This window comes from Aquarana catesbeiana, linkage group LG03 (assembly GCF_042186555.1).
Source record: "Aquarana catesbeiana isolate 2022-GZ linkage group LG03, ASM4218655v1, whole genome shotgun sequence".
NCBI classification, from domain to species: domain Eukaryota; kingdom Metazoa; phylum Chordata; class Amphibia; order Anura; family Ranidae; genus Aquarana; species Aquarana catesbeiana.
Window position 1 is genome coordinate 626,261,904 of NC_133326.1, and position 13,654 is coordinate 626,275,557.

At 38.3% G+C, this 13,654-nt stretch overlaps 1 protein-coding gene across 3 annotated transcripts in view; it reads right to left on the minus strand.

Annotated features, from left to right (window-relative positions):
- Nucleotides 1–13,654, minus strand: part of PGLYRP2 (peptidoglycan recognition protein 2) — a 94,192-nt gene that overhangs the window by 30,769 nt on the left and 49,769 nt on the right. For all 3 annotated transcript variants that reach the window (XM_073622403.1, XM_073622404.1, XM_073622402.1), the window contains exon 2: nucleotides 209–287. In XM_073622403.1, coding sequence (XP_073478504.1) covers nucleotides 209–275 — 67 coding nt within the window. In that variant the 5' untranslated portion in view covers nucleotides 276–287. The remainder of the gene's footprint in view (nucleotides 1–208; nucleotides 288–13,654) is intronic.

A 13,654-nucleotide genomic window follows, 5' to 3' on the forward strand; every position in this document is an offset into this window, starting at 1 on the left:
CTGACTCGGAATCCCTTGAGCTCCTCCACACTCAATCCACAACTAAGAAACGTGACATTGGAGTTAGGCTTGAAGCTCATAACTGGCATGATTACAGGAAAATAGAATCTAACTGTTAGCTATAGGGTATTGCACTTACTATATCATGCACTTACGTATCCTCATTACTTTTAGTACTGTATCCCCAAAATGCCTAGTGTGCACTTACTATGAGACGGAGCTGCTGAAAAACATGCAGGAAGAATAAAGATGCAGATCAGACGGTAGGCAGCCATGTTCACCTCAACCTGCGCAGTGAGAGAATGGAGAAATAACACCTAATTATTTCACACTGAAAATTGATCATGCTTCCTGTAATGTACACACCAGGAATTATATAAACTCTGAGCTCATCAAGAACATCTTATCAAAAGTTCTGTTCTTGCACAATGATCACAGGAACTTGTTTTGCCAGTTAAAATGCCACGTACAAGGTGGTAGAAGCAAGACATAAATATTTATACTACTGTATATACAAGGGCTGTTCCAAAAGTATTGCAAAAGTGGGCATAACTTCTTTATTGACTTACTTAGATCGTTCAAATTTCACATGTTGGTAGAGTCATTCTTCCTCTATAGTAAAGCCTGGTACACACTACAAGTTTTTTTTTCGTTCAACCTAGTGGGTTGAACAAAAAAAAATTGACAGCTCTGGTCGGAGCTGCTGTACTAACCATCTGAAGTTAGTACAGCAATCTCCCCCGCTGAGCTGCTGTGTTCTGTGTGCTGTGTTCCAGAACACTCCGATCAGCGCTTTCTGCCATTGGCTGAGAGTGCTGATCGGGAGTGCTTTACTGCATATACAGACTGATTCTACTCTTGTGGGTTTTCAATGCAGGTACATAATGAAATCCAAGCAGAAGCAACTTGCCCTCACAAAGGAGAATATTTATGGAGTTGTCACTATTGACAAGAGCAATGTCTTGTCATTGATGACTCTTGATAATGGGGTCATCTCCATAAACATTCTGTAGCCTTCTTTGGGTGCCGGGCGGCCTGCACCCCTCCTTTGTCAAGAACTTAATGATGGCATGTTGCTTTTACATGGAATCCATTATTTACCTGCAATGAAAAAGAAAAAGAGTTAGACTGCTTTCACACAGTGGCGCTTTACAGGCGCTATAGCGCTAAAAATAGCGCCTGTGAAGATCCTCTTCTCTTACTTCAGTGTGAAAGCCCGAGTGCTTTCACACTGGAGCGGTGGCTGGCAGGACGCCAAAAAAATACACTTCTCCTACAGTGCCCCTGCCCATAGTCAATCAATGGGTAGCACAGCCGAGGTGGCGGCAAAGCACCGATGCAGTGGCGCTTTGCGGGTGCATTTAACCTTTTTTCGGCCGAAGAGGGCCGCAAAAACGAGGGTAAAGTGCCACTAAAAATAGCGGCGCTTTACCGCCGACGCCCCCAATGCCCCAGTGTGAAAGTAGTCTTAGATCCCTTTCACACTGAGACGCTTTTCAGGTGCATTTATGCTAAAAAAAAAAAGCGCCTGAAAAGCTCCTAAAAACTGCTTCCCCATTAATATCAATGGATGTTTTCACACTGGGGCTGTGCACTGGTGGGGCAGTCAAAAAAGTCCTGCAAGCAGCATCTTTGGAGCATGTTTGGAACACTTAAAAAAGCGCCTCAAAAACGCCCCTCTCCATTAAAATAAATGGGAAACATTTCAAAAGCGCCTGAAAAGCACATGAAAAGCGCTGCAAAATGGTTCTTTTGAGTCACGTGGCCTTAAAAAATCGAACTGCTAACGCCTCAAAAGCGCTCGAAAAGCGCCCAGCGTTTTACGGGCAGTTTTTAAAAGCCTCAGTGTGAAAGGGGTCCTACTATAAAGGAAGTTACTCTTCCATGTGAAACTTGAATGACTTACATAAGTTAATAAAAAAGTTATACCAACTTTTGCATTACTTTCAGTACAGCCATTTTATTTTATAATTTATAATTAAGTATAAATCTTCTAATACACCACATATTTTTTTTGATCATATAAAAAAAACACAAAATGCCCATCGCTGTAGGTTTAAAAAAAAATTTGATGGACTACTCGGTCTTTTTATTGCCATCAATTTTCTATGTTTCTATGTTTAGCAGAATTAATTAATTTACATACTTTATTGCTAAGTTAACTAAAATTTTCAAGCTGCATTGAAGTAATAGGGCAACCGGGGTGGTCACATCTATACATCTATTCAGCAAACGTAATAGTCAGCTATATAGAGAACTATAATATATAATATACTATTAATGCAGGCAACCGCATTAGGGCAATGTTGGAAGATTTATTTTTTATGATGGCAATTTGCATATACTCTAGAACAGGGATATGCAATTAGCGGACCTCCAGCTGTTGCAGAACTACAAATCCCATGAGACATAGCAAGACTCTGACAGCCACAAGCATGACACCCAGAGGCAGAGGCATGATGGGACTTGTAGTTTTGCAACAGCTGGAGGTCCGCTAATTGCAGATCATTGCGCTAGAATGATATGAAGAGTGATCAGATGAATAAAGTCCCTCTTTGCCATGAAAATTAACTTAATCCCATAAAAAAAATATTTCCACTGCATTTGTGAAGAAAGCTTCAGGGTGCTGAAGGAAGTCCACCAAGCTCCGGGACTGTCTCCTACATTTGATTCAGCTGCAGGATCGGGGGAACCACCAGTGCTGAGCTTGCTCAGGAATGGCAGCAGGCAGGTGTGAGTGCATCTGCACGCACAGTGAGGTGAAGACTTTTGGAGGATGGTTTAGTTTCAAGAAGGGCAGCAAAAAAGCCACTTCTCTCCAGGAAAAACATCAGGGACAGACTGATATTCTGCAAAAGGTACAGGGGTTGAACTGCTGAGGACTGGGGTAATGTCATTTTCTCTGATGAATCCCCTTTCTGATTGTTTGGGGCATCCGGAAAAAACCTTCTCCGGAGAAGAAAAAGGTAAGGGTTACCATCAGTCCTGTGTCATGCATCCTGAGTCTATTCATGTGTGGGGTTGCTTCTCAGCAAAGGGAGTGGGCTTACTCACAATTTTTCCTAAGAACACAGCCATGAATAAAGAATGGTCCAAAAATATCCTCCAAGAGCAACTTCTCCCAACCATACAAGAACAGTTTGGTGACGAACAATGCCTTTCCCAGTATGATGGAGCACCTTGCCATAAGGCAAAAGTGAAAACCAAGTGGCTTGGGGAACAAAACATCGAAATTTTGGGTCCATGGCCAGGAAAGTCCACAGACCTTAATCCCATTGAGAACTTGTGGTCAATCCTCAAGAGTCAGGTAAACAACCCCCCCCTCCCCCACAAATTCTGCCAAACTCCAAGCATTTTTTATGCAAGAATGGACTGCCATCAGTCAGGATGTGGCCCAGAAGTTGATTGACGGCATGCCAGGGCGAATTGCGGAGGTCTTGAAAAAGAAGGGTCAACACTGCATATATCGACTATTTGCATAAACTTCATGCCATTGTCAATAAAAGTCTTTGACACTTATGAAATGCTTGTAATCCTACTTCAGTATACCATAGTAACATCTGACAAAAAGATCTAACAACACTGAAGCAGCAGACTTTGTAAAAATTTATATTTGTGCCATTCTCAAAACTTTTGGCCACGGCTGTAGTATAAAGGTAAGCTCTGTTGATGATTTTGTGAAGGATGTAGCCTGATTACTTATCCAGAGATCCTAGACATGCCTGTGATCACAGGGTTCCTAGGAATAGAGATATGCTGATATACTACTTCTCTAACCAATGTTCTGGTGTAATCTAACATCATTTTCCTTGTCAAAAGAAGTTTATTGAGTATACAATGTTATAAAGATACATAAAGATACATAAAGTAAGTTTACAAGGATCTATAAAGTAAGCTCATTGTTTTACAGTAGGGTTTATATAGGTAAATATCATGAAATTTCAAATATTAAACATTGGGTTCACGTAAACCTAAATTAAAGATATATATAATTTCCTTAGTTACTTTTGTAGGTATTTAAATGATTTATACCTACTATACATATTGTTTACAAGTAGAGTGTATATAGGTCAAATAAATTCTGATAATGAGTTTTAATCGTAAGGTGGAGAAAAGGAAAGAGAAAGAAGAAAAAGGGTTGAAAGGTAGAGGTATGGTCCACAAGGTTGTCCCGCTCGTCAGTTTATTATTCTTTTTAGTTCTCTTTGAAGCTTTAGAATGGGTGTCTCTGTAAGTCATTTAATCTGTTACCATGGCAACAGGACAGAGTCATTGAAATTTGACAGGAACTGTTGTTTTATCCAAGGATGCCAAAGTTTTTCAAATTTTGGAATTTGATTTTGATTGATGGCTACCATCTTAGCATGGGACATTGTATTATTCATTCTGTGAATTGTTTCTGCTAGTACCAATGTAGGAGATTTCCATGCCTTGGCCACTGTTTGTTTTGCAGCCGTTATTAGTTGGATCATAAGTTTGAATTGAGAGAGGGTTAACCATTCCGGTTTTAGATTAAGTAAAGTTAAATATGGATCTGGTTGTATTATTTTTTTAAATATTTTAGATGCAATCACGAAGACTTCCTTCCAGAAGGTTTGGATTACTGGGCACGTCCACCGTATGTGTAAATATGTGCCTATTTCTGGGCATCCTCGAAAACAAAGAGTTGAGGTATTAGGTGAATATTTTGCCACTCTAGCGGGTACAAGGTACCAGCGAGTTAGGACTTTATAATTTGTCTCCAGTGCCAAGATGTTGGGTGAAGATGACTTAGATGTGAGCCATATATTAGACCAGTCCGTGTCTTCTAAAGTTCGTCCCAGGTCCTCCTCCCACCTCTGAACGTAAGAGGGTCTATTAAGATTTGCTACTCCATATAATTGATTATAAAGTGATGAAATTGTACCTTTAGCAAATGGATCTTTTGTACAGATTGATTCAAAAATGGATAATTGGGATAATGGTGTATCCCCCTTTAGGAATGGTGTATAGAAATTTTTGATTTGGAGATATCTAAATATCTCAGAGTTTGGTAGATCATATTTTTCTCTAAGCGATGGGAATGAAAGGAATGATTTAGATGCTATGAAGTCATTTAGTGTCTGAATGCCTGATGTTGTCCAAGCTTTAAAAGAATTTGGGTAGATCCATGCCGGATAAAAGGCCGGATTTCTGATAAAAGAAAGGAGAGGATTGTGTGGAGATTGTAACTGATATTTGGTTTTTAGTTTATCCCAGAGAGATAAGAAGTGTTTAGTTATGGGATTATGAATTTTAAAGCGGTCTTTAGGATCAAGCCATAATAAATTTGATATTAATAGAGGGTCATTTTCTGAAGCCTCTATAAATACCCATAATGGGATTTCCTGTTTTGCATGGTATTTGGACAGACTGGCCAAATGTGCTGCTCTGTAGTAGTTAGTAAAATTAGGGTATCCCAGGCCTCCTTTATTTTTGGGAAGATGTAGTGTGTGTATAGGTATACGTGGTTTAGAAGAGCCCCATATAAACGAAGTTGCTCTTTTTTGTACTATTCTCAAAAAATAGGAAGGAATTGGAATAGGGAGGACTCTGAATAGATAAAGCAATTTGGGTAGAATAGTCATTTTGATTGCATTAATCTTCCCTATCCAGGATAAAGGAAGTTGCGACCATTGTTTTATTAGATTTGTGATCTGTCTTAATACAGGAGGATAATTGGTTGAGAATAAGTCAGAATGAGATGCTGTTAAATGAATTCCAAGATATGGGATTGATTTTTCTGCCCATGTGAATGGGAGTGCAGCCCTAGCCGGGATCAATTCCATGTTTGTGAGTGAAATATTAAGCACTAGGCATTTCTTAGGATTAATCATAAGGCCGGATAGGGCTGCAAATCCATCAAGAGCTGGTATTAAGTTAGGACCAGAGACCTGTGGTGATGATAGAAAAAGTAATATATCGTCTGCAAATATACATAATTTGTGTGTAATACCTCCTACTTCAATGCCAGTTATAGTTTGGTTTGTTCTGATGTATTGGGCCATGGGTTTGAGTATAAGGGCAAATAATAAGGGAGATAATGGGCAACCCTGTCGGGTACCTCTTTCGATATTAAAGGCTTCAGATTTGTATCCAGCATATTTTATATAGGCTTTGGGTTTATTATATAATGCTTTGATCCATGTTAAAAAGTGGGGTCCAAAACCCCATTTTTGTAATGAATATTGCATATATTGCCAGGATACTGTGTCAAATGCCCTCTTAATATCGAGAGATAGAAAACATAAAGGGATTTTCCGTTTTTTAGCAATATGTGCCAATAACACTGCCCTGCGTATATTATCGTCTGCCTGTCTATTTGGCATGAAGCCTACTTGATCTCTATGTATTAATTTTCCTATAATGCTATTGAGGCGTTTTGCTATTATTTTTGCTAATAATTTAATATCGAGGTTTAACAGAGACATAGGCCGATAATTCACACAGGAAGTATCATCAGAAAGGGGTTTTGGGATCATACAAACAATTGCCATTAGTGTTTCTTGCCGAAAAGAATGTCCATCTAGAAGTTTGTTAAAAGTTTCAGTGAGAATGGGAGAGAGTATTTCTGAGAATGTTTTATAGTATAAAGCCGAGTAGCCATCTGGGCCTGGTCTTTTGTTAAGTTTTAGGTCTTTTATGGCGTTAGCAACTTCATCTATAGTTATAGGCTCATCCAAACTGCTTTTTTGATTCTGAGATAACTCAGGTAAGGTTATTTTTGAGAAGAAGGATTCAGCTTCTGTAGGATTAAATTCATTGTTTGTCTTGTATAAAGTTGCGAGATGTGAGTGAAATTTATGGACTATTTTAACTGGATTACAAGTGTAAACATTTTTTGATAATTTCAAACGTATTGGTTTGAAAGATTTGTTAGTTGAATTTAATGCCCGAGCCAAATATGTACCTGGTTTGTTTGTATTCATGTAGAAATTGTGTTTGGAGCGTTTGAGGGATTTATCAACTGACTCAGTGAGAAATAGATCGTATTCCAATCTAGATTTTTCCAGATGAGATTTTGTACTCTGAGATGGATTATCTTGAAATGATATGTAGGCTGCATTAAAATTGAGTTCTAGTTTTTTTGCTAGATTTTTGCGTTCCCGTTTAAATAGTGCCATTTGTCTTTGTATTGTACCACGCAAGACAGGCTTATGAGCTTCCCACAGTGTTATTGGGGAGATGTCTGTTGTATTATTAATTGATATGTATTCCTTTAAAGCTTGTTCAATGGCCATCTGATGTAGTGGGTGTTTGAGCATTATGTCCGGTAAGTACCACGTTGGGTCATGCACTTTTGGTATGGCTGAGGCTATAGTAGTGTATACTGCATTATGGTCAGACCACGGAATCGGAATTATATCTGATGCAATAATTTCTGGTATCATTCCTATTGTTAGAAAAATATGATCTATTCTGGTGAAGGTTTGATGAGGGTGCGAGAAATAAGTGAATTTCTTTTTCATTGGGTTACTTTCTCTCCATGAATCTACCAGATTGTATTTGGAAAGAAGTTGAGAAAAAGGTAATCTAGAGGTTATTTTGGATGGTGTAAAAGGTGATTTATCTAGAAATGGGAGGAGGACCTGGTTCGAATCCCCACACATTATCACTGTTCCTATTTTGTGTGTATTAATCACTTGTAATATATGTGAGAGGAATGGTGTAGGTTGTTTGTTAGGAGCGTAGTAGGAAATCACCGTGATTTCTGTATCCATTATATAACCCATGAGTATCAGGTATCTACCTTCTGGGTCTTTAATTTCTGATGATAAGGTGAATGGTGTGGATCGGTGAAATGCAATTAGAGTTCCCCTTTGCTTGGTACAGGCAGAAGCCGTGTAAATTTGTTGATAAAAAGGAGAAATATATTTTGGAGTAGAATCTTTGGTGAAGTGTGTTTCTTGGAGGCATACTATGTGAGCCTTCTTGTTATGGAAAGTACGGAAGGCTTTGGTCCTTTTTTGAGGGACATTTATTCCCTGAACATTCAGGGAAAGTGTATTCAGTGGTGCCATGGCAATAGATCAAATAGTTTTGACTTACTTTTTGTTATGCAGAGCTGACTGCGCAGATCAACCTGTGTGGACTGAAGAGATGAATAGATAGAAAAGAAACCAGTGAATTCTGGAGTAAAGAGTAAACAAAAAACATATGAGATTAGATGATACATTGTATAAATTATTTTTTGCAAGTAATCACAATTTACCCGTGAAAGAGAATAAATATCTCTCTCAGGGGAATAAGTGCCTTCGTCACACTCCCACATAATATGGTTGGGAGAATGAGGAGGGCTAATGGGGGTACACGGATCTTCCGCTTACAGGAGAGAGGTGCTATGTCAAAAGACATCAAAATGATGTTTCATTAGTTGGAGTGCAGAATATAGTTTTTGTTGAAATTATTTATTCCAGGGTGGTTGTATATGGTTAGTCTTGCCCTAGGCTAAATAATTCAGTTAGAAAGGTACTGTTAATAACTTTGGTATTGATGAAGATAGTTTGAATTATTTTGGGATTTTAACCCTTTTAGAGTAAACAATTACATATTTTATTCATATGTAACTGTTTAGATATGTTAACTCATAAAATTGAGGTTGTATTGCTTCAGATTAGAAAAAACAAAAACATAATTCTAGGAACTAGTTAGGTAATAATATATTTGTTTTAAGAAAAGAAAGAAAAAGCTTCCATTACTTCTGGATTATTGAATATATTTGTCCTAAAAAGTAATAAATCTATTGTTATTACCTGATAATATATAACTGAACAAGAATTTCCTTATTTCACTTATATATTCTAAGGCTATATGAATCAGAAGTAATAAGAAATATAACTGGAATGTAACATGATCCCACACAGTGTGTGACTATCAGGATGCAGTTACATTCAGTTATAAATATAGGTTTTTTATAGAGAACCATCTCTTAGTATAATAAATGAAGAGATATCAGGAATTAGGATGTCAGTCCATTGAATCTTCTTGGTCCATGGATGATGTGGCATAACGGCCTCTTTTGTGAGAATGATGATTTCCATTTTGTTCTGAAATTTTCTGGGTGCTGCCTGAAGGTGAAGATGACGCCATTCTTCTGCGTGTGGGAGTGTTGCTGCTTGTGGGTTCTGTCAGATTTAATTTTAAAAGGGTTTGTTGTAGTTCATCTGCTGATCTGCTTCTGTAAATTGTACCTTGGTAGTTAAATCTGACTGAAAAGGGGAAGCCCCATTGATACATAATGTTGTGGCGTTGCAGTTCCATTAGTTGGGGTTTCATGGATCGTCTTTTAGTAATAGTAAGTTGGGATAGGTCAGCAAAAATTTGATAATTGTGTCCTTGAAAATTAAGTTCCTTTTTTTCTCTTGCAGCAATTAGTATTTGTTCTTTCGTTCTGTAATAATGAAATTTTGTGATTATATCACGTGGGGGTCCATCTTTCTTTTTGGCTGTGAGGGCTCTGTGTACTCTGTCCAGTTCTAAACGTTCAATAGGGATATCTGGCTTTAGTTCTTGTAATAGATCAGTAATAGTAGATTGCAGGTCTGTCACAGTTTCAGGTATTCCCCTTATGCGCAAGTTTGAACGTCTGGCTCTATTTTCGTAATCTTCGAGCTTAGTTTGAAGTATTAAATTCTCTTCTTTTAATTGTTCCAATTCTGTTATATTTTCTTGGGTTGTAATTTCAATTTCATCCATTTTTATTTCTAAGGCTGCGGTGCGGTTTCCCAGCTCTCTTATTTCTTTGGTTAGGCTTTTTGTTATTTGGTCTGAGGTTTGTTTTAAAGCCTTATGAAGCATCTTTTCAAATTGTAATAATATTACTGGGGATACTGAGGAGGCTTGTGGAGAAGTTTGTGAGAGGATTTGTTCTGTATCTGACTCAAATGGAGAGTCTTGCTGTGACATTTTCTGTCTGTGAGAGCGCCCTGATGCTGTATCTTGTGAGGTGACTGGAGCTGCTTCAGCTGCAGTGAGTGCCTGTGAGCTCTTTGTGAGGTGATTTTTATTTCTGCCACGGTTTCCTCCCAGTACCATATTTCCTGCCCAAACTTTCACAGTTTGTTCCCTGGGGCAAAAAGGTTCAAATGGATACCTTTTGAGCCTGCAGGCTCCGCTTTGTCCTTCTCTTCTCTCCTCAGCGGTGTGGAGCTCTAACAATGCATGTCTGCTCTGCTAGGCTCCGCCTCCTGCTCCCCAATCTAACATCATTTTAAGCAAACTTCATCATGATTGTTTTTACTGGTTGTGACAATAATGAGGTCAGATAAATTCCAAACTAGCAAGTGAAGAAAATGTGGATAATATGAAATATAGTGTACCCTCTTTTCTCCAAAATACGCAAGTCAGTGACAGGCAATTTGATTTGAAATCTTGTTTGTGAGACACATCTCCAATTTTCTTCCTCTAGAATCAGCTGGTAATATGAAGCAGGCTACTATAAATCTGATCTTTTGTAGTGCAGCACTGTTCAACCTGTAAATCATTCAATTATTAAATGAATATTTATTATAGCAAACAGTACAAAATGTTGGGTTTTTTTTCAAAATTGTCGCTCTTTTTTTGTTTATAGTGCAAAAAATTAAATCCGCAGAGGTGATACATTTTGTTTGGGTACAATGTCACATGACCACGCAATTGTCAGTTAAAGCGACGCAGTGCCGTATCGCAAAAAATGGCCTGGTCATTAAGGGGGAAAATCTTCAAGGCCTGAAGTGGTTAAGCAGGCAAATCTTCCGGTTTGTAAGTTGTTAAACTCTGTGCCTTTTTATATACAAATGTAGGGTAGGAGGGGAGAACACCCCCTAAAACCTTATCCCTCAATAGTATATTCCAATGCTTCTTAATTAAATTTTCTACCTTATTCTTTTGGATATTACACCCCAACATCCTATCCTATATTCCTCTCCTTCCTTACTTCCTACTTTTTCTTTTGTTACCAGTAAGTCTTTCCTTTCCATATTTTTAACTATTTCCAACTGTTTGTTAACAGAGGCACTATCATAACCTTTTTTCAAATACTTCTCTTCAAACTGTGCCGCTTGCTCAATAAATTCTTCCTTCCTGGTACAGTTCCTCCTCAGTCGTACAAACTGCCCCTGGGTATGTTCAATAACCAGGGTTTATGACAACAGCTGTTGATTGCTATATATCCATTTCTGTCTGTAGGCTTAATTTTTGGTATATATCTACCCTTCCTGCACACACATCTCTACATCTAGGAACACCATATTCTACTTATCATATTTCCATGACAGTATTATGTTTTTATCATTTTGGTTCAACCTGTTCATGAAGGAGAGGAGACTAGCTTCATCTCCTCTCCATGCCATAAACAGGTCATCTATGAACCTATTGTAACAGACCAACTCATTTGGTCTATCCGCAAAGACCACCTGAGACTCCCAGTGAGCCAAAAATAGATTGCCTACACTGGGAGCAAAACGGGCCCCCATAGAAACCCTGGTCTTCTGTAGGTAATAACTACCATCATACCAAAAATAGTTATGAAGTAACCCAAACTCCAGACATTGCAATTTAGCCTTAGTGGAGTCCCCCTGAACAGCAATGAAATTAAAGTATTAGATAAAGGATAGTGTTGGGATATAAAATCCAAAAGAATAAGGTAGAAAATATAATTAAGAAGCATTGGAATATACTATTGATGGATAAGGTTTTAGGGGGTGTTCTCCCCTCCTACCCCACATTTGTATATAAAAAGGCACTGAGTTTGACCACTTACAGACCGGAAGATTTGCCTGCTTAACCACTTCAGCCCAGAAGATTTTCCCCCTTAAAGTGGATGTAAACCCCAAATTTTTTTTTTATGTCATAATGTAGAGTATAAGATTTCCTATCATTTGAGCCCAGTCTTGTCACAAAGAGTTAATTCAGCTCTGAGCAATCCTCTTTTATTGTTCAGTGAGATAAAACTTAACAAACAGAGAAAAACTTTGTCAAATCCTCCCCCTTGCTGTGAGTGACAGGTGATTTACATATCTCGTGCACTAGCCTAAGACACAGGCATTATTTTTTAATACCCTCCCACTCCTTTCTTCAGCAGCTCTGCAAGGATTGGCTGTTCCACACCTCAGCATGATTGGGCATGCTGAAGTCATGTGGTTACTTTCATGTCTTTTCACTGGATGTTAGAGATCATAGCAGAAGTTCAGTGTAAGAAATACACAGGAGAAAATGCATATTGACAAGGGGAGTGTAGAGGTGGGCAGGGAGTCTACTGACATCACGACTCCACCCACCGAGCTCCAGACAACAGACACACCCACAGAATCTGGCGTTTTTTTTCGGGTCTCATAACAGACAGAGGGGAGACATTTGACAGGTAAAGATACATGCGGGAGGCATGTATATCCTTATAGATAACCCCTATGGCAGTAGTTTAGAAAGGATGACATTGGGTTTACATCCACTTTAATGACCAGGCCATTTTTTGCGATACGGCACAGCTTCACTTTAACTGACCAGAAATAGGGCTTTCTTTTGGTGGTATTTGATCACCTCTGCGGTTTGTATTTTTTGTGCTATAAACAAAAAAGGAGCAACAGTTTTGAAAAAAACACAATATTTGTACTTTTTGCTATAATAAAAATATTAAAAAGAAACTAATTTCTGCATCAGTTTAGGCCATATATATTCTTCTACATATTTCTGGTTAAAAAAATTGCAATAAGCGTATATTTATTGGTTTGTGCAAAAGTTATAGCGTCTACAAAATAGGGGATAGATTTATGGCATTTTTATTATAATTTTTTTTTTTTTTTACTAGTAATGTAGGATTTTTATTGGGACATTGCGGCGGATAAATTGGACACTTTTGACACTTTTTTGGGATCATTGACATTTATACAGCGATCAGTGCTATAAATAGCCACTGATTACTGTATAAATATCACTGGCAGGGAGGAGGTTAACATTAGGGGGCGATCAAGGGGTTAAATGTGTTCCCTATGTGTGTTCTAACTGTGGGGGGGAATGTGGCTGACTACAGGAGGAGAGAGATCGTTGTTCCTACTTACTAGGAACACATGATCTCTCTCCTCTTCCCTGACAGAACCAGCGAGATCCCGGTTCTCGCTCTGTCACGAGCAATCGGGCACACGCATCGGCTCAGGGGACGCGCTGCAGGCGCGTGCACGCACCTGCTACAGTGTCTTAAAGAGCCGAGGAACAGCTACGACGGCTCGCGCACTGCAGCAGCTGGTCGGGAAGGGATTAATGACCAGGCAATTTTTTGCAATATGGCACTGCATCGCTTTACCTGACAATTAAGCGGTCGTGCGACAATGTACCCTTTTTTTCCAACAAATAGAGCTTTCTTTTGGTGGTATTTGATCACCTCTGTGGTTTTTAATTTGTGCGCTATAAACAAAAAAAGAGTGACAATTTTGAAAAAAAAATAATACTTTTTTACTTTTTACTGAATAACTATCCCCCAATTTTTTTTTAAATAAACTAATTTCTTCATCAGTTTTGGCCAATATATATTCTTCTACATATTTTTTGTAAAAAAAAAAATCAGTAAGCCTATATTGATTGGTTTGCACAAAAGTTATAGCGTGTACAAACTATGGGATAGATTTATGGCATTTTTATTATTATTTTTTTTACTAGTAATAGC